The sequence below is a fragment of the Lepidochelys kempii genome, chromosome 1, assembly GCF_965140285.1.
Source record: "Lepidochelys kempii isolate rLepKem1 chromosome 1, rLepKem1.hap1, whole genome shotgun sequence".
Classification (NCBI taxonomy): domain Eukaryota; kingdom Metazoa; phylum Chordata; order Testudines; family Cheloniidae; genus Lepidochelys; species Lepidochelys kempii.
Window position 1 is genome coordinate 136,262,827 of NC_136380.1, and position 22,116 is coordinate 136,284,942.

The following is a 22,116-nucleotide window of genomic DNA, read 5'->3' on the forward strand; positions in this document are numbered from 1 at the left end:
TGTCTTCTCTGTCCACAGAGATGTGTATGCCAATTCCTAAATGAAAATGACCCTCCAAAAAAGGAAAAATTAAACATAAAGACAAGAGCAGCCTATTTAAGTGCACCTTTTTATTTTCTGGGGAAAGTTTCTCCGACAACTTAATTCAATAAATCTTCCTCAGGGGAGATCTGAAAATGTTTCCATTCATCAGAGGAAGAATGTTGTGAAAATATTCTCATAAACTCTTATTTACTTTGTATGTTACAGTAGCCTTTTCCATGGGTCCTGCTCCATTAATCCTTTTAAACTTTAGTGATTGGGTATGGACCTCCCTCAGCTGGACCTTTCCAAGTCCCTTCTAGCCCTGCATTTCTATGATTCTATGTAATTCTATCATTTATTTGTATTACACTAGCACCTCCAAAATGTGCTGTGACGTTATGTTCTATACAGGTTCTTATTCCCGTTACTGTGGTATCTCAAACCTTGCAGTGATACCTTAAAAAGCATGACTAGCATCTATCATGTTCTAGATGCTGTACATAGTGACTATTAATGCAAAATCCTTTTTTGTATCAATACTGAATCTGTTAGGCTCAATTCAGACCCAACATGAGTGAAGTCAATAAGGACAATACTATTTCGGGGCTGAATTTGGCCCATTGTCTATTAATTTCTTAATTCTAGTGCAAAGGTATATGGCCGTGGAGAGCAGTTTTCAAGTTCAGTGAACACTATATACTAACTACACCTTTCAAGTTGCAAAGGACAAGAATGTAGACAACATCGAAAGGGTGTTAAGATTACAGCGCTAATATTATCCCTGCTTTGTCACCACTCTTTGACATACCTTTCCATCAGGTAATTCTGGGGCTGACTTGCATGATACTTAGAGGTTCAGAAATTTGGACCACATCAAACTGATTTACCCAAGATCAAGCAAAAATATCTAATTTTGGTCAGATTTTGTACATAGTTCGATTTAAGAGCATGACTCTGACATGCCAAAAGAGTGAGTCACCCTGTGTGAGTGTGTGTGTGTGAGTGAGAGAGAGACTGTATACTGCCAGAACTTGTAGCAAAATATACTAAATTCTACTTTGGGTTGACAGTTTTACAAGTTTATCCTTTAGGACAAATTATGATGTTGCAACATCTTCTAAGTGTAACATCAAAACGCAGTGCAAATACAGTGAAAACTTAGCTAGCTCAAAACTGGGACAATCCTGTGAAACGCAAGACGCAAGATGTGGGATTTTTCCATACACTTTTAATGGTCCCTAGTACCTATCATGGTAGCACTGGGCACCTTTATAGTACTTTGAATACAAGACAAAAGTGAAATTGACCGAAACCTGAAAATTTAGATGTGGAAGTTTAGTCTCTCATGGGAGTTGTAATTGAGGTACCTCATGCCTGCAGTCTCCTCTATGGGCAGGGCTCTCCAGCCAGACTGCATCACCCTTGATGAACCCTAGTGGTTCAGCAAGAGGGGACACTGGTGCATCCTGGGAGACATAGTTTGCTTTACAATACATTCTAAAGGAAACAAAACGTTTCTATTTGGGTCCACAAACAAAACAAAACAAAAATTGATGCAGAAATGTCAAAATGTTTCATTTTGATTGAAAATTTCTGTATCAAAGGTTTTCAATTTTTCTAGGAAAAGCTGAAATCTTTCATCGGGGAACCCTATTTTCTGACCAAATCTATGCATGAGTTATTTTTACTTAAACAGAAATATTTCAAAGATAAATATGCATCACCCTGTTATATTTTACAAGTTACCTGAATGAGAACAAAGGAAGAATTTTTGAGCATATGCAATGGTTATTACACACTTTATAGGGGCTAGTCTTATAGACTCATCAATATTAGAGACTGAAAAATCCCTGATAGACCATCTACTCCGTCTCTCTGACAGTCTGGGATTGTTCACTACAATACAGTTTCTAGTATTCTGTCCTAACTTGTTGAAGTTTGTTAACTATCCAGAAGAGGAAAAAAAGTAGCACATTATTAAAATTTGCAGATGATAGTGAATTAGGAGGTATGAACTCCAGAGAGAACAGAGAAATAATACAGATAAATAGAGAAATTAGAAACATGGACAGAAAGGAATAAAATGAGAGTTCAATTGGGAAAATGTATGCAAGTCTGGTAGAGAAAATAATCTAAAACATACTCAGAGGGAGGGCAAACCTGGACAGCATTGGTGCTAAAAGAGACATGTGTAGCAGCTGACAGCAAAATAGACATACAGACTTCTACTGAGCAGCTAAGTGCTCCCAATTCAAAAGGCAATGGGAGTGAAATCCTGGACTTTTTGAAATCAATGGGTACTTTCACCCTGGTAATTTAGGGTAGTTGGTATCTTGCATGATTAGTCCTAAAACTATACCATATTTGGAAGAGGCATCGCTAGGTCTGGATAACAGTTTTCTACAGGATACTATGAATGATTTTCCATTGCAATGCTATTAGATTTTACTAATGCATGATAAATCAAAGTGTTATGCTAGAGGTTAGCCATGTAGCTGTCATTGCTTGTAATGAGAATCATGTAGCTAAACCTCTTAACATCACTGAATAATTACAGAGGTTAATAAATGTAAAATCCAGATGTGGGTTGCTGGTTTTTAATCTCTATTTAGAACGGAAAATGGCTACTACAGTGAACTGCATACAGAATACTGCATGTATACATGACAAATACTGCATGACAAAGCCATGGCTGGGATGATTTAGATGGGGTTGGTCGTGCTTCGAGCGGGGGTTGGACTAGATGACCTCCTGAAGTCTCTTCCAATCCTAATCTTCTATGATTCTATAGCACTGTCTGTGGTACTTCAGGTTTACTTTTGCCTCTCAATTTGTAGATTTGAATGGCATGTTGAAGTGTGTTTCTGAACTGCCTCTGAGAACCTACAAAATTGTAACCCTTTTATCTTTCCCTGAAGGGGTGTTAACCGTTCCCACATCTGGCCTTCATCTTATTCCAGTCCACTGCTTTTGTCAGGCCTCTGTTTCTCCTGACTTCTGGTTGTGTATTGACTAAGTACATTTCACTATTTCTAAGTGAGCTGTAGCTCACGAAAGCTTATGCTCAAATAAATTGGTTAGTCTCTAAGGTGCCACAAGTACTCCTGTTCTTTTTATCCTCATTTTGGCACTTCTCTTGTGTGTGATAGCTCTTCCATTACAAGGACAGTCCATATTTTACTGTATCACAATTCCATAGGAAGAAGGATCACATTTTTCCAATAATGTCCAAAACAATCTAGCTGCTATCAATATAAAAAAAATTATTTTGCAGTTCTGTTTAAAATGAAGGTTCTTTACTGGAGCATTAAGTGAGCAGGTCAAGGGATCTTTAGAATGCTGGCACTTTGTCATAAAATGAAACTTTCTAGAAACTTCTTCCCCAAACTGCCTAGTTCCTGGACAATATGTACCCCTTTACCCACAACTCCTTCCAAGAAAGCACCTCCCTGGTAGCAAAAATATTATGTATCTTAACTGGAGTCCGATGCTATCCGTACAGTAATTTAGACATTTTTTTTCTATGTGCTACACAAACTGAAGAGACCCATTCATAGAGATCAACTTATTTGGCCAGGTCCCTTTACCATCTTTTCATCAATGTTGTCAATATCTTTTTTCACTCAAATTTGTATATATCTTAAAAATTAAATGAGCTTGCTCCTGGATCAACTCTTGAAATGTCTTAATGGGAGTTTTCTAAATGATACCAAGTTTCTGTGCATTCTCAGATTATTTTGCAATAATTCCTAAAGAAGAGTGGTAGTCTTTCTATAGGATTTGTAAACCAACCTATGTAATTTTTAAAATTTGAAACAGTAGCATTTTCTACTAAATGCAATCAATTTTTAGAGTTATTACTCTGGAATCCTACTGGTTGCATCCCTATTAAGTTCTATAGGAATTTTTCATAAGGTTAGGAAATTGATATATGTACACACATGCATGCTCACTCTTTCACTTTTATACACAGAAGTTAGAAACTTGTTTTATAAACGAACCTCTTAGAAAATCTGGCAGGTGATAATCCTAACGTGCGGTTAGGTGTCAAAGAGGAGCCAATATATAGCATATAGGAGTTGACAGCAATAACTCTTCTCTGTTGGGACCTGTTGGTTCTTATGTACCAATTCCCAGCCATGGTTACAGGGGCACATGTGAGAGAAAGGAATGTACATCTCCATCTTTTTGTTCTTCCTCTTAGGAGCAACGTTCCTCTTTGTATAGCACAGCATACGAAAAGCTGGAGTCTAGCAATTGTTCTATGTTCTTTCCAACTCAACCTGCTTAATTCAGGCATTAGTCACCTAATGTGACTAATTAAGTCCCTTGGTTTCCTAGTCTTGCACAGAATGTGTTTACAGAAAATACTCACCTTTAGCCCTTAGCCTCCACTGGCATTGTTGCTTGCAGAGCTCTTTTGTTTTAATTCTCTGTGAATTAAAGCTGATGCATTTTCACATGGGCATTATAAACACAAAATGTAAAAGAATGACAGACAGGTAGTAATCTATATACTACTAGATATGAGGTTTATAAAGAATGGCAGTGGAGAAATGGATCAAAGTTGTTGATAAATGCATGAAGGTTTGTGTTCAATAAATATAGGATTATACGCTGAGGGTTTTTCTCAAAAATTCCAGCCTCACAGCCTTAGTCTTGGCCTTTGGCAGTTTGGCCTTTGGCTTTCTCCAGTGCATTCCGCGTTCTCATGGAGGCTCAGGCTGTTCCTTCCTGTGATGTCCATATGTGGAAGTTAGCAAACTCTGATGACAGTGGATTCTTGGAGCATAAGATTTTCCAGATGAATATGGGGAAGGACCCCCTCCAGCTGTTGCTGACATCCAGACTTAAGAAGGCTTAAATTTAGCACCTTGGGCTACTTTAAGACAGGAATCAGATTTGAAAAAGGATTAGTGATATCTCCAAAAAGCTGCCCCCAGCCCAGCCTCCATTCACCTATGATTCTAAAATGAGAGTATGCAGTTTTTCATAATGTTATTACAAACCAAAAAGGTGTGTGGACTGTGCACCTTTGTCCCCATATTTTTATCACATCTGTAGGTTGGTTTCCTTGTCCCTATTTTCTTCTGTAAATAGAAGGAGGGTTGGTTTTCTGGCACCATAAAGGTTTTTAGGTTGAGCTATAAGAATTTTTCATTTCAATAGGAAGACTTCAAAGCAGAAACTGAAAGCAGATGTTTAAGTTTGCTGGGCCGTCAGACTTGACTTGAAAACCTCCATAGGCTCTTTATTAAAAGCCTGGAGTTTTGTGTTACTGATTGTTGAGAGGAAATTTGTTGGGAATGGGGTTTTCCTATTAATTTTTCTTGCTGTGTTCTGAGTAAAGACTAAGCGAACCATACCGTCTAAATTATACACTACGTTCTTTATAGCACCATCCTCTAGGGGGAAGGCTCGCTAAGCAGCACATTAAGAAAGTCATGACATGCAGATGTATGGCAAATGAGCCTGGAACTATTATCCAAAGGAAAGAAAAATAACATCTGAGATTTTGATTTATTTATACTGGCACTGGTTTGCTTTATACTTGCAGCTGCAGTCTCATAAAACCTGAATACATCACTAAGTACCTCCCAGAGAAAGTGCTTTTGTCCATGTGGGACAAGTCATTGAAAAAAAAAATGTAGCCACTTTTGGTTTAAAGAAAAAGGGACAAATTCAAACTAATAGCAATGTGTTAAACGGGAGCTGATGTGATCTCTGTACCTTTTCCCATACTCTCCAAGTTACACATTTAATTATTTTATTTGTAATAGCTGGGGGGTTTTTCTGCTGCTACTATTTAAAGAAACACACAGAAAAGAGAACCTATCCCATATTCTAGATATCCTTGCCATCAATTAAAAATGCAATTCAAAAATCATTATAAATCCAAAACAACAGCATACCCCTCCCCAGATATACAACCACTAGGCAGCAGAAAACAAAGGGGGAAAATATCCATTTCTCCCTACCCTTCAAATTCCTATAAGAAACTTCATCCCCCATCACCCCTCCCTTCAATGTCTTCAAAGACTGTAATAAAGTTCTGCTAACCTACTGAGAGTGTTCTGTGGGCAAGAAAGTCTTCTCCTCTAGAACGCTCTGGAATGCCCAGGTCTCATTAACCTCTAGGGGCAGACCATGAAAGCAGATTCCTCCACCCCAACAGGAGAGATGGGTTTAGAACTCAAACCAGCAGAAGCATGTCAATGTGTGTTCCTAACCCAAACAGATTCAGAGTGTGGCCAGAAGTGTGAGTGGAGCATACAGTGACATGGGATCATCCTAGTATTGTCATGGCAGCCATGAAGTCCTGAGCTGAATTAGAAGACTTGTTATCTGTGTGGATTTTAAAACTCCTTGGGCACTGTCTCCCTCAGTGCCTCTGATGCCACAAGTAGGAACTTCCTCAGCTTGTACGGGAACTTCTGCAGCAGCAGTGAGTGATCTATATCACCAGATATGTTCCCATCTCTTTCCCGGGACTTGCATATCACACGGAGAAGTGCTATCAGGTGTAGTTTTGGGGCAGTGGCTTTTCTGAGCTTTTGGTCAGATGTAAACCATTGAGCCACAGCATCTCCTTAATTATTCCCTTGAGTTCATACCCTAGATCTGGTATCAGTTAGCCAAAGTTGGTTCTGTGTTGTCATCCCACCACATCTCTGCCATATGTGTAAAGTCAGCATTTCATCCATTGTCAAATCATGGATGGCCAGTATTTTATTATCAACCAAGAAGGGTAGCCTGGTGATTAGAGCTCTAGCCTAGGATTTAGGAGTCTTGGGTTCAATTCCCTGTTCCACTAGGCTTCCTCTGTGATGTTAGAAAAGCCATTTAGTCTTTCTGTGCCTCAGTTCCCTATCTGTAAAATGGGAATAATAGCACTGCTTGACCTCACAGGGGTGTTGTGAGGTTAAATACATTAAAGCTTGTGAGGCTCTCAGATGCTACAGTAATAGGGGCATATAAGTATTTTAGATAGAACCAATCTTTCATTTAACAATAACAGAAGATGAGGCCCACCCTCTGATACCTATTCTGAGATATAACATCTAAAGCTTTCCTTAGTAAGGAGAAAGGTGAAAGGTCCTCTGCTCAGTGAACACCTACATAGGAGGGATGTCAGCTAGTCCATCAGAGCCCAATCCCCCATCACCAAGGTTGGAATAAAGGGTATGAACTAGTGTAAAGTGCAGAGAAAAGTAATCCCCACTATCTGTACAGGCGGAGAAAGACAGCCAAACAAAAGCACTCTGAACAAAATCTCAGCTCTACATAACCAACCCACTCCACCCCCAGACCCAGAGACACAAAACTTGCCCCAATCTCCCCCTCTACCATAACCCTGCTCCTCACCTGTGTCATCACTCAAAAAAGGAAAATATATGGCCTTCTCTTTCAACCCACCATGGTGTGATAGCAATCCTGGCTGCTCCTTCCCCTGGAAATGCAGCAGAGAGCTTTTAAGGAAGCTGCCCCCCACTTGTGCAATTCCAACACAGTTTGGGGTTCATGGGGACAGGAGAGAGGAATGTAAAAACAAAAATTAAGAAATAAATTTAAGTTTGGAGGTCAAAACATTGACAAGGAAAACATTGCATAAAAAATGGGGCTGCTGCTTAAATTTAAAAGCATCCCTTTGGAATTTTTCCAGTGATTTTCTTTGTAGTTTTCTGTCTAGGTATAAATGATATTTGGCTTAATTATACTCTACTATGTAGCAGGGTTGGACAAAACCACCCTGAATTCAAAGCCCATTCCCTCTTTTTTTCAGGTTTGAAAAAGCTTGGTTAATATTTTCTCTCACAAACACATACGCACCCATGGTTTTTCATTTCCAGCAGATTCTGTAGTTTTTGTATTCTGGACAACGGCAAAAGTTCCAAAATACCACAAAACTGGATGTTCTTGTGGCATTTTGTGGCCAGCTGGCAGCAGACATATTGGAAATCTCTGGAGACAGAATATTTGTGTAAGACTTCTAGGCAACTCCTGCAAAAGCTAAACTCCTGAACTTCTGGGTGCCCATTTGAACTGAACTTTTCGATGTTCACCCATCACTACTGAGTATTGCTTTTTAAATTGCAGCAGATAAGCCTAGAAAGTTTTCACTGAAATGTAATCAAACAGTAGGGAAAGGTTGTATGTACTATGGGACAAGTTCACTGTTCATGTATCTTATGCAGGTTCAGCTCTATGTTCCACCTGCATATGACAACAGGGAATTTGGCCGTATAGTTTCTTTGAAAATTGCAATGGATCGTGTGTTATCTGTTTAAAAGCACTACGATTTTGGGGTGGCCCAGTTACTTCAAGTGTATCTTTTACATTTCATTGTTGGTTCTAGTTATCCCGGAAAATTTAGTGAAGGAAGTCACAAGAATCCCTGGACCCATCAAGGACACAATCAAGAAACTTCTTGCACACAAGAGCAGTGTGAAAAAACATGAAGAGATCAAGAATGTGATCCCAGAACCAGCCATTACACCAGCTTCTAAGGTTCATTTGCCATCCTTTGACTACGAAGATGGTGTTTACATTGGAGGGACCTATGATGAAGAGGAGAAAGAGACTGAAGATGCTGTAGAGGAAGAACAGGAGGAAGAACAAGAGGACCTTAAGAACCAGATTGGCCATGAACAAAGCCTTAGAGGAGATGTTTTTAGTAAGTGTTACCATCATTTCTTATTTATGTGAATAAATCTGTACTGATTTTTATGTAAAAGTACATATAAATATTAACAAGATTACAGTCAAATGTTATATATATATCATACACTTTTACATGCATTTACCGGCAAAGGAGGAAAAGTAAACAGGTACATAGTCTAAAGATTAAAAATTTTGAATCTCCTTTATAGGGTATCAGACAATTAGGTGTTTAAAAACAGATCCATTAGTGGAGACATAAATCAATGGCATTAATAATATGCTTTAGTGACACTAGTTGCACATTGGCATCTACATTCTACACTGATGGGTGTTCTGAGAACACCTAAGAAAAATAGATAAACTTAAATAGAGGGTGTCTTAAAAGTGAGAGAGACAAAGGCGAGGAGTGGAGGAGAGAGAGATAATGAGAAAGTGAGTTCACTTGGAGAAATGCTGTTTTATTGATACACTTCTTGAGCATTGCTGTTTCACAAGGCTATCTAGTATAATTCCTTTTCAAGATAATCAGAGAGTCCGGAACTTCCAACTGTAACTAAGACCTAGCCCAGCCAAAGCAACAAAGTAACAAAGGAACGCAGCTTAATAGCTTTCCCTCATCCTCTCTGCAAAAGCCCCTGGCAAATTGTGCTGCTTTATTAAAGAAGAAGTTCTAAATTTAAGTTAGTTTCCATGATATCCTAGATGGTGAGTAGGCATCATACAGAAAAGAAAAACGGAGTTTTGTGTCTTTGTGTTTCATATATCAACGCTTATTCAATATGAATCATTGTTGTTCATGTCATATAAAAGTCACTAGCTATACTTCACAGAGTTTCTCAGATTTTTAATTTGAATGTGAAAATTTAGCAGAAGAATACAGGTGAAAACATTGGTAGTGCTTGGATGGGAATTTCTAACATTAGTCGGACATCAGGAAGATGTACATATATTTCCTCAGGAAGCCCTCAAAGCATTTCAGTTTAGTTACTTCCTCGGAAAACAAGTGTTCCTCCCTGTTCTTCAACTGAAAAGTCATCTTCTTTGTTGAAGGAACTTTTAAATGCACTTTTAAATAATATTTGTAATAATATCTCTAGCTCAGATTCTTCAGGCTGATGGCTAACTAAATAGATATTATAAAAGTCATGCCTTGCTCTTAACTTATCCAGGAAATGTTCTCTCTTCCCAAGCATAGGGACATAATAACTTATCAGTGACCTCCTAAACTGATTAAAATGATACATTTATGTCCCATAGTATTATTTATAAAGACATATTCAGTTTAGCCAGCACCAGAACTGCAAAGAATCAAAGAAACCTTTCTTGTGTCAAAGAAACCCTTTCAAATAATATCAGTGCTTTTTTTTAAGGAAAAGGTTATGTTTGCTGCTGCCAGAACAAAAAGTCTTTTATGGCAGTAGCAATAAACCCAAGTACAAATATGTTTATTAACATGGAATACATTTGAGAATACTAGTCTGCTTGCCGAAGGCACTACTCTCCTAAAATTACCTTTTTCAAGGCTCAGTGATAATTGGAGGATATTTCAGCTCAGTCAGAGGATAAAATCCAAATATTACACAAGATTGTGCAGCAGAGCCAACAGGAAGTCTGAAATTTGGCTTTTGTTCAATGCCTTCCATTCCAGCACATATTAATAATACTGAGCTCTTACAGCATATATCAATTTAGGATCTCAAAATACTTTACAAAGGTGGAGAAACTGAGGCACATAGCGATTAAGTGATTTGTCTCTACTCTCACTGGATAAACGATAGAACTCCAGGACTCCTGAGTGGTAGTCTCATGCTCTAATCACTTGAACAGGCTGCCTCATGCATGCTTCCACTAGAAAATTACACCGTCAGAACATGACTTTCAGGAGTTGTGTTGACCATAACTTTGCAGTCAGTGTAGAGAGGAATGAGTCATGTTCAACATCCTGTCATTTGGTTCTAGGGAACCCCAAATAGGCTCGGACTTTTCTTAAGATTGTGTTCTAATTCGATGCAGCTTTCTAGTGAACACAAGCCCAGAGTGGGACTAGCATAGCCTCATATTACACTGCTTCCTTTGCACCTTTGAGGAAATGACCAACATTCATGTCGTATTCAGCTGGGCAGGGATAGATTAGGAAGGATTTTTGAAGGTTGACCGACCAAAATATATCAGTGGGGTGTTTTATCGCAAAGGAGTGATTTGCCAAGGATCTGATTTCTTCAGGAGCAAAACCCTTTCCTTCCAATCACACAGGAATGAAGAAGAAATATCAGTATTCAAGTATTTTTGGGAGGGCAATATGCTGGGTGATATCACTGGTCGTCCCTGTAGAGCTGAATAGATTTTATATGTATAAATTTTAGGCTATGGTGATGTGGGTTTTTTTGACTCACTAAGCCCTGGGGAAAGGTGCAGTGGAGTAGAAGAAACTCATTCAGATCAAGTCTCCTAGCCCTTTTGACTCTGCAGTGCACATCTTGATGAATGTGAATGAAAAACTTTTCCATGATTTGCACAAGCTTCAGGAATAGCTCAACCACATATGCAGGCCTGTTCCATGACCTAAATGGAAGGCCATGGAGAATCTAGGGGGGAATAAACCTCTAACTAGTGTGGTTGAAATTAGGGTAACATAGTTATTCAATTTTAGCGAGATATCACAGTTTAGGAATGCTTGTCAGCAAAGCTGTTTAGGAAACAGAATGAAATTCAGTCCCTGAATCAATAGAGCTAACATTTAGTACTGCGAGATATACAGTACATACATGAACACATCCAGATGCCTGGCTTTGAAGTTCAAATAACAGGTTGTTAAATAAGATAATATAGTATACATTCCAGCTGAGGGGCAATATCCCTTAGTAATTTTTGGCCTTTTCCTATCGGCTACATATTTTTAGAAAGAAGTTTATTCAGTATGAATTCCTTCAAGAAAGATATCTACATAAGATGCTGTTGAGAACAGGCTAACTACAGTAATGATCATGAGTGTCTAAAATAAGATATCTTTCAGAGAAGGTAAGAATAACATATTATTTCATCCACCTGATTAGTTTAGGTATCTCGTATAATTTCTTGAAGTATGTTATTCCTTCTGTTTTTAAAAAAGTTGCTGAATTTTTATAACAAATGGTTGAGTAATGATTTACGTAATTATAACCGAATACTAGAAATTAGAAATGGAAATGAACTATTAGATCATCTGGGAATGTAGTGTTTCCTAGTGGACAGAGCACTGAACTGGGGCTCAGCAGACCTGGGTTCTGTTCCAGACTATGCCACTTGGACCCAGTTATTTGAAGGTATTTAGGCATTGCTACACTCAGGGTTGCAATGCTTAAGATTTAGGAGCCTAAATATCATTTTCAAAAGGGATTTTGGCTCCTAAGTGCCATCATCTATTTGTGCCTCAGTTTCTTCATCTGCAAAATGAGGCTAATAATATTGACCTCATTTGTAAAGCTCTTTGTGATCGACTGATGAAAAGCATTATATAAGTGTTATATATTAATTAATGTATTATTAATAATTTTTATCCTTCTCCCATCACCAGACTTTTCATATCATGCCAGCAGCTGCATATTTGGTACTTTTTTTTTAAAGTGCCCATTAATTTTATTTTACACACCATGCTCAAGATTCAGAATAGTAATGGGATGAATTTGTTCTGCTCACTTTTCACATTTCTGTATTGTTTTTGAGTGCGCGACATTCACTTAATTGAACCTGGCAGGCGATGCAGCCGGGTGGACCCCAGCACAGAGTTCCGTTCACTTGAATGCACAGCTTCTCTAGACTCTGCACAGGTGCTGGGCTCTGTCCACATACACCTTACGGCACAATCAGGGCTTGTGTTTGTACAGTGTGCCATTCCAGTTCTAGCCTAATTGGCTGGACTTTTCCATTAATAATTTAAGGTATTTAGATACTGAATATTGCAGAGGAATTTTTGTTGTGCCAAAGAGTACTGGTAACCAAATTGGCATCTTTCTGTGTGTGGGAAGAGTACTATGCAATAAGCCTCAATCCAGAGCCTGACTGGGGGGGGAGGGGGGCTGGAAGGGGGTTATGGCTTTCTGATTTGATCCCTACTATAAACAGGACTTCAGGTATTTTACCCTTTGTGGCATTCAAACAGCCTTTCTTTCAATTCAGGGTATACATATTAATTGTATTTCCATTCCTGTATAAAGTCCAAATACCATATTTCACCTACTTTGTTATAACAAATTCCAGTCTTGATTTAGGGCCTTATTTGCTTGAACCTTGGACTATGAAATCACTTTAATTGTTATGGTATTGCTGGATGCTTAGGAACACACAGTTCGCTTAGATATGCATACTGTATAAATACATATCTTTATTTTTCTCATTATATGTGCTGTTGATAAGTCAACTTAGGAAAAACTTTGGGGAAGGCATGATCCTATATTACCAAAAATAGGTACTCTTTATGGGAGAGGGATTCAGTATGGTGACAATCTTTAAGAAGCTCCTAGTGGCTGTACCATATGCTTTAGTACACACATACACTAGGGTTCCCCCCCGCCCCCGCCTTAATAGGGATCAAAATTTAGTTTTGTATATTTCTACAAAAAAAAAGGGAAAAGTCTTTTGTTGTATCAGAAATGTATTTCACAACCTTTCCTATTTCTTAATGGCCCATCTTCTGGCTGCTTGTCCTCCTCTTCCTCCTGCTCAGTTTTGTGACTGGCACCTAAATCCCCTTGTAAATCTAGCCTGAGAAATCAAAATGTTTCTTGTTTCAACACTTCCAATGGGGGGGAGGGGGGTTCATTTCAGCAAAAATAATTTGCTAAAATCAACACAAATCTACATATTTTCAGGGAGAGGGGGGAAGTTTCAGCTGAAAATTTTCACCCAGCTCTACATGGGCATATGTAAGCACTGCTCTTCTTTTGAGGTGGAGTTTAATTAGCTCCAGTACCTTGGCACCACAGAACATGTTCTTAACTTCCTCCTGTTTTGCCATATATGTTTAAGGAATAGGATACATTTCTGCTTTAAATATGCAATTTCCTTGCTTCTATTGTTTTCTCTCAAAGCCTTAATGTTCTTTTCAGGCACTATTAAGATCTTTTGAAGTTGCATGTTACCTCATGGTTTGTATCAGATTGTTATCTGCCTGGCTTATTGGACAGACACTTCACCTAGTATCATTTAATTTGATAAAAATGTGCTGCCAAGGACTGATTCATAAGAAAAAAAATGTAATTGTCATGTGTTTTCCTAACAAATTCTAATACAAACACAAGGAAACATTTTCTTTTGCTCATGTTTGGTTGTATATTTCTGGTCATAATTTGCTCTCGTGTTTGTTCTTGGTTTAACTCCCAGTGTGTATTTAACATAAGTGATTCCTCCATCTACTGTACAAAATACACAGTCAAAGCCACAGTCTATTTGATCTCAGTGTAAAAACACTAACAGAATAGGCTGCAGTCAAAACTAAAAATGGTATTCTGTTTAAATAAAAGATCAAATTGAAAAATTCTGCATATATATATTTTCAAAAATCATATATTATGCATCAAATACAGGATTATTGAGCCTGACTCACTACTACATTACTCCAGCTTTTCACCTTTTCAGTGTCATTCCACTGACAAACCCATCGTGATGAATGTCATTTCCTGAGATTGCTTGGTGTTCCTGTGCCATTAACTGGTACATAGATTATTCAGGGTTTTTTTCTGCATCCCTTGAAGACAGAATTCCATTTAATTTGGGAATGCCAGCAAGTAATTTCCTAATTTCCTCAAATAAACAATCAAAAATCTTACAGAGTAAGGTTAAATTTTTCAATAGTTCCTAAGGGACTTGGGAACATAAGTCTTAGTGAAAGTTAATGGGACTTAGGAGCCTAAGGGTTTGATTCACAAAAGAATTTAGGCACCTAACTGTGTCTTCAGGTGTTTAAAGCTCAGAATCAGGATTCACAAAAGCCCTACTCCACTGCCCCCAAACCCTGTAGGCAGATCTGTCCCTTGGGTACAGCAAATCGGGGTGGCCCGTGCTTTGGGGGGCCCCACGCTTCAATAAAATCATGAGGAGGCAGGCGGGGAGGTAAGGTGGCAGGCAGGAGGAGGGTGAGGAAGCAGGCAGGCGGATGGTGAGGAGGAGAGCAGTGGGCGGGGGGGTGGGTGAGGAGGCGAGCGGCAGCCACCGGCAGCCTCCCTACCAGAACCTCCCCCTAGCGCCTCCTGCCCACCGGCGGACCCCGCCAATCAGCACCTCCCCCTCCCTCTCAGCACCCACCGCCTGCCACGTATCAGATGTTTTGTGGTGTCAAGAGGCATTGGGGGGAGGGGAGGGGAGGGGAGAGGAGCAAGGGCGCAGCGTGCTCGGAGGAGGGGGTGGAACTGGGTGGGGAAGAGGCGGGGTGGGATGGGAAGAAGCAGGGCGGGGGTAAGGCCCTGGGGGAAGGGCTGGAGTGGGGCGGGGCCTGGGCAGAGCCAGAGGGGAGCACCCCCCGGGAGATTAGAAACTCAACGCCTATGTCCTGGGCCCCACAGCCCCCTAGGAACGGCCCTGCCTGTGATATGATTTTGCAGTGACTGTGTTTCTGCCCATGTGCCACAATATGCACAATATAGACCTGCTCTGGGGATGAATCAGTAGAGAGGCTGTTGTCTGAAGGGCCCCTGCTTCATTTGTTGAAGATGTTGGAAGGTGTGTCGCGACTGAGGAAGAGAAAGGATGGACTGATAGATAAGGGAGCTGAATGCTGCCCAGGAGAATTGAATTCTATCCCTGCCTCCGCTTCAGAGTTCCTATGTGATGCTAGACAAATCACTTAAAACAAACTTTTCACAGATGGTCACTGATTGATTGTCTGTCCCTCATTTTCTGGGACCTGAAACCCTTCAGAGCAGGATTTGGATACTGTGGCATGGGCCACACATTGAACAATGAGGGGAAAACAGAATTTTGAATAGCAGCCTGTTAAAGGAGCACTGTCCATCCTGTACACTGAATAAGGTATTTGCACAGGTTCTACATTATTATATTCCGAATCACAAGTGAAACATCTCAGCTAAGCAGAATGTTTGCTGCTAGTTTTATTCTTCTTTGATAATTGGCCCATTACGAGTGCAAATACTCCCAGAGCCCCCTCACACACCCAAACTTCCTCCCAGAGCCTGCACCCCCTCATCCCCTCCTGTACTCCAACCCCCTGCCCCCTCCCCTGCTCTTCTGCTGGTAATAGCTCACCTTAAGTGATCACTCTTGTTACAGCATGTATGGTAACATCCATTGTTTCATGTTCTCTATGTATATAAATCTCCCCACTGTATTTTCCACTGAATGCATCCGATGAAGTGAGCTCTAGCTCACGAAAGCTTATGCTCAAATATTTTGTAAGATGTCCCTGTATTATAGTGTCAGACTATTTAGAAATGTGCGTAATTACAACTAGATGAAAGTTTTGTATGTTCATTTTATAATTACACTAACCCCAACATTGACACATGATCAACTACTGATTGCTTACCTGTTCAGAACTGAGAATGCTTTCACCATTCCCTGAAAAAGGCACGAACAGCTGTAACTGCAAGGAAAAACCATCTTTTTTTTCCTGTGTTTGTACAGAGCCTTGTACAATGGGGTCCTGGTCGATGATGGGGCTCCTAGGTGTTATGATATGACGACTACTACTACTATTAATAATAATAATAAAAGAAACTACATTCCTTACAGCTTCCTTAAAAAAATGGCAATGTTTCTGTTCTGCCATGCAGTTGTTCTTCCAGGATGGCTGCCTCATTAAGAGGTCATTGTGATACCATACATGAGATATAAGAAATATAATCATATTTAAGTGTATGCGCAGAGGCAGGTGGAAACTAAAACTTGAAGGATAGCCTCTGCATTTCTGGAGGAAAAATAGAGAACTACCTTCAAACTATAAACCAAACCATATTTTTAAAACAAAATGACACTTCTGTGAGTACAAAATGTACTACAAATAAGTTTATGTACAGTAGTTGCTTATGCAAAGAGGTGAAACCAAGTGCAGGTGAAGGAAAACTTCTCTTTGTTTTGGATAAGTGCCTTTTGCTCTGTAATGACTCACTTGTCCGTACTGTTGTACTGTTTCTGGATAGCATCCTATCTAGCGAACTCTCTCTTTTTATCTATTTATTTTTTTTATTTTTACTTTTGGCTTTTTCATGCTGTAGCTTGGTCCAACCTATGCTTTTCCAGTTGGGGTCCTGAAAATTCCCCACTGCTTTTGTTGTCGTTAGATCATTGACCCTTAAGTGTCTAGCCAAGCTGCCTCTAAGGTTTGTGCCAAGGCCCTGCTGCAATAGGAATGACGGATGTACTCAAAGTGAGCTAGCACAGTCATCAGCTCTCTAGAGGGCCACCCTGTCACCTCCACTGACACAACTATTCAGAAATCCACTGCCTCAAGAAATGGCTTACAAGATGGCTCTCAAAGCTACTTCTTTTGTGCTATAATATGCAACAGTGCCACTAAGCACTGAACCCCAGCATTTTCTTCAGATAGACTTTTGATATTTGCTTGACCACATACAGTATTCCTAAATTCCCTTGGTGGCACTTTGTACAGGCCTTTTTATAATGGCAGTATGTTTCATCTCCCTTTTTGGCTGCACTGTTTTCTCACTATCTGAAACAGTGGCTAAAAAAGTGTTTTCCGTGAATGCGGTTTTCCTGAGTTGTTCCAGTGTTGCATTACGTCATTCCTACTATTTTTGATCAAATACAATTCTCCAGCTAGCCTAAGTGTTGGTGCTGCTGATTGTTGGTTCCATTGTGCAGAAATCACAATTCTCCTTAAGTCCAAGTCCTTCATGTACTAATACTGTCATCTGTGAAATGCCATGGTGTCCTGTTAGAACAGAACTCAAGATTGGTGCTGTATTTAAAAAAATGTCATGGATGATAACAACATTGAACACCTAACCTGAGGTCTGCAAAGACTCTAAAAAGCAATGGCTATGCTGGGCACTTCAGAAAGAATGTGCCTTTCTTTGGGTATATGCAGAACATGACAGTTTCTCTTCTGGTTCCAGAGACAGCTACCTACCCTGACTGGGTAAAGGATAAATTATCCTGACATAACTGTAGCCGTGTAAGTCAGCAGAAGTTTTGTATTTGTATAAAAGTTTTGCAAGCAGTTTTTTGTCCTTCTCCTTTTTACATGCTCTGATATGTCTGAAGGTCACAAACTTTTTTGTAATTCCCTGAAGGCACCTGATAGTTGGAGAATAAGAGCCTGAGTGTAACACTTGACATTGAAAACAAAAAATAGACTCAGACACAAAGTTTGCCTCCTTGTTATACTGTATTTACAAGACAATCTTCACCTGGGGCATTTGCAGCACACTTTGCATACACTTGCATGCATGTCTCCAAAGTGAACGCGTATTGTAATTCAATAAACAAATTATTCTGGTACCTCCTGTCTTTAGTAAAATCACTTTGCTCTTCCCAGAACAGGTCATACTGAAGTTGCTTTTTCAGTCTGGCAAGCATTCTTAGAATCTCAGCTCCTTTTGCTAATGGTGGGCCCAGATATGTGGAATGACAGTAAAATGTTTTTGCAGGCCTTACACCTAGTCTCTATGTACTTGTTCCTAAGTAAAGAAACAGAAATAAATAAATAAATAAATAAATAAAGTCTTAGCCTGAGGTAAGATCATTATCCAAGTGATTTAAGCAATGGGAGGCTGCAAGTGCAACAAGAGAAGACAAGCTCTTAGCAATCCATCAAAGTTCACATAGCATTTCAAAGGTCTCTTTTCTCTGCTCAGTTCAGCACCTCTATAACTGCCTTTAGGGCCTATTTGTATATGTGTGTGTGTGAGTGTGTGTGTGTGTGTTTTCTGATGGGTGCACAGGATTGTGGGATTGGTTCTTTTAGTAACAGCTGTCACAAACCTCAAACAGACTTAGGTACAGGAAAATCTTTTTGTCACTTTGGCAGTAAGAGAAAGATTCAGAAGATGGTTAAGGCACTAGGGGCTCCATTCATTTAAGCAGGTGGTTTATCTCGATTTCAGTGGGACTCAAGCACATGCTTAAGTGTTTTGCTGAAACAGGCTCTAGATTAGTAGTACATATTTGGATCAAACCTAGATCTAAACTATATGTCATGTTCATGCATGGGAAAGAAATAGTTTTTAAAACATTGCAGTGTAGGTGAACAATATAATCCTGAGGCACAGATATGCAATTTTATAATTTCTGTACCTCCTGTTATCTGGCAGTGTGAAGGAAACCTGAAATTCTCCTCACTACGCTGCATGTGTTCTGTGGATGACTAGTGGACTCCTGCCTAGAGAACTGTCCGGCCAACACTGTTAATAAGCAATAATTCAAGGGTTTTTTCCCCTTAAAGTGGTACATTCAAACACTTAATGTCATCCTGTATGCATTATTATAGCCTCCATCACTGGAAGTTGAATTCTCTATCATGCCATTTGTGAGTAGTTGTACTGTTTCTATGTAGAGGCCTCCACGCCACCTGTCTTCTACAATAGCACTGCTCCTCTTCTACTAATCACTTAAAATAGTGCAAAACAAGGGCAGACTGTATCTCAAATGGTCAAAAATACTTACATCAGGCTGATAATCAGTTGAAAACAATCTCAGTTTTCCAGTTCCCCAGAGCAGTGTAGATCATGCAAGTTGAAGGGAGTTTGGCTCCATCTGTTGGGCTGATGCTGAGGAAAGCACTGTGACTTGTTGTTTGAGCACCCCCTGTTGGACAGTGTGTGGAACAACATTGATATGGATAACAGAACACATCGCCTATCTCCAGTGCTGCTGTAAACCTGCTCATTGATTCCAGACATCACAAAGAAGACAAGGAGAAGGCAGGGGTATGGCCCTCCTTTCCCTCTGCACTAGCCAGCGGAGCTGGTCAGGTTTGGAGGGGAGCACACAGGTGGTGCCTCTGTAGATACAATGCCTCCTAGAGTTCCTACTTTGGCAGTGCACTTGCCACTGACCCTAATGCAGGTTGCGCATTCGAAGCACAACTGAACCTATAATGGTCTTATGGCTTTTGTGAAATTTTTAACATCTTGAGTTTTCTATGGCTACTGTTTTCAGTTTGCTGCCAAATCATGATGTCATTGACTTTGCTGTATCCCACAGCTTATGTGCTTTAATCATGGGGCTAAACATTGCGGCAAGAGGGGTCTGATCATTACATCAAAAAAAACAGCATGTTCATGGATACTTGACTCTGTTGCTCTTTCGGCTCCAGGGTAAAATATGAGGTGCTGGTAGTTGGCAGTTGAAGCGCAGTTCATTTGATAGCTTGGTCAACATTAAAAGTTTGGGGTTTTTTAAAGTTCAAAGTTGCTTTCTAACTGGTGGCTAGGTGTGTGGGTTTGGTAGTGTTGCTGGTAAACATATTACATCATGAAACCTATATGATGGCAACTGATATGCTGAAACAGTTTAATTCTCTGCTCCCTGTAAATTATTTGGCACTGACGAGTATTTTTTTGTATTAGTTCCTAAAGTTAAAGAAGCAGCTGTCTTTGGTCCTGTCCTGGCACAGAGAAAAGTTCCAGTATCAAAACCAGAGCAGGAAGGTAAATTATTATTCTTTGCTACAGTATTTATTTTCCTGTGCAGTGTGTGTTTTCGTGGCACCCTTTTTTTCCCCTTCCTCTCCTATTTCACACCAAGCTTGTGGCTGCAGAGAACACCAGTAGTTGCTGGGAATTATAATGCATGGCACTGCGACTTTGCACTAGGCAGAACATAGAAAAAGATGGGAGGGACCGAGGATCAACAGGACCCACTCTGTACGTGTAGTAAACTGATCATGTGTGATTTGACCACCTGATTTTCACCTGTTCAGCACTCCTGGGGAAGGTGAAACCAACTATCAATTACAAACATGATTTGGGGCACCCTGGGAATGTCAGGAAATTGAAGATATTTAAGGGCCTGATGCTGAGAGGTGTGGAGAAAGCCCAAACCCATGTGGTGGGCTAGAGGGAGTTCAGGGGGGTTACTACATACTCAACGCTGCCACAGGCCTTGCAGTGTAGCTGGCGGAAAGGTCTCCTGTGGAGCTATTGAGAACTTAATGTAGTTACTTAGGCTGGGCAGTGGGATGAGAATTTAGGGCTAGTTGAAGTTGGAATGACTTTCAAGGGCAGGATTTGAGTGAAAAATGACCCAGTGACATTTAACCAAATCTTAAAAATAACAAACAACATTTCAGCCCAAAGTGGCATTTACAGTAATGATAGGCACCAGAGATAATGCCTTCTGAATCCTCTCTCTTAGCCCCACAATAAAGTACATTAAAAGAATTGGAATGGTTTGGTTTAAAACCACAAAAGCTAGGAAACTGAAGAATGGCTGATACACCATTCTGAATCTCACCCATTGTGCTTTTTTACTGCATTGTACAGTGCAGTATTTATTTCATTTCTTCTAATTTGTACAAATTACAAATACAGAATTAGAGAGTCTACGTTGTGCACCAAACAATATGGTCTTTTTAGTATGCCCTAAAAGTTAATGCTATTTCAAACCAAGTGTTGTGTGAGGAGTGAGTTACAAACTCGAGGGCCCCTCACAGAGGATGTCATGCCTCTCTTTTAAATGGAAGGAGCTGATCAAAACTGCAGCAATATCATATAACGAGAGAGGCAGTTTCTCAAAATGGCAGGTCCCAGGTCGTTCAAGGCTTTCCAGCTCAAAACCAACATTTTAAACTGCACCAGGAAACCAGCAGGCTGCCAGTGAACAAAAAACAGCATGAAATCATGTGCAGGTGGGAGACTCTTGCAGTAACCAATCACCACAGATGATATTAAGAGCTAAGGTAGGAATTGCTGTATTGATTCTAAATGCTATACCTTTGTGGGGTTTAATCTAGGTCACTGCTATTGGAATGCAGATTTTGGATACTTCTTTTTATTAACTATTCAAACATAACTTCATAACAGAGTCACATCATAATACAGGGTATTGCCTTTTTTCTCTTTTTTCTAAATTTTTTTTCAAATTTTTCAGTTGATTGCACCTTTAGTCACGGGATTTGTAACTGGAAACAAGATACTGACGATGACTTTGACTGGAATCCTGCTGATAGAGATAATGGTATTTAAAATATATACTGTTGCTAAGACTTAATTTGATCGTTTCTACACAAGCACCAACTTTCAGCTTTCCCTGGGGGTGCTCCACCCCCTGCTCTGCCCCAAGGCCCCACCCCCATTCTGCCTCTTCCCCCAAGGTCCCACCTTTGGTCTGCCTCTTCCTGCTCCCACTGCACCCTTCCCCTGAGGCCCCGCCCTGCCTCTTTCTGGCCCTACTTCCTCCCCTGAGCACGCCCTGCTCCTGTGCCTCCCGCTCACTGCCAAAGAGCTGACTGGCGGCGGGCAGGAGGCACTGGGGGGGAAG

General features: G+C 40.1%; 1 protein-coding gene across 3 annotated transcripts in view; it reads left to right on the forward strand.

Moving 5' to 3' along the window:
• The window catches only part of EGFL6 (EGF like domain multiple 6), a 75,218-nt gene that overhangs the window by 46,184 nt on the left and 6,918 nt on the right, over nucleotides 1–22,116 (forward strand). For 2 of the 3 annotated variants that reach the window (XM_073327946.1, XM_073327963.1), the window contains 3 exons: nucleotides 8,381–8,698; nucleotides 20,205–20,285; nucleotides 21,727–21,813. In XM_073327946.1, the coding sequence (XP_073184047.1) occupies nucleotides 8,381–8,698; nucleotides 20,205–20,285; nucleotides 21,727–21,813 (486 nt within the window). The remainder of the gene's footprint in view (nucleotides 1–8,380; nucleotides 8,699–20,204; nucleotides 20,286–21,726; nucleotides 21,814–22,116) is intronic. The other variant, XM_073327955.1, reaches the window with a different exon arrangement.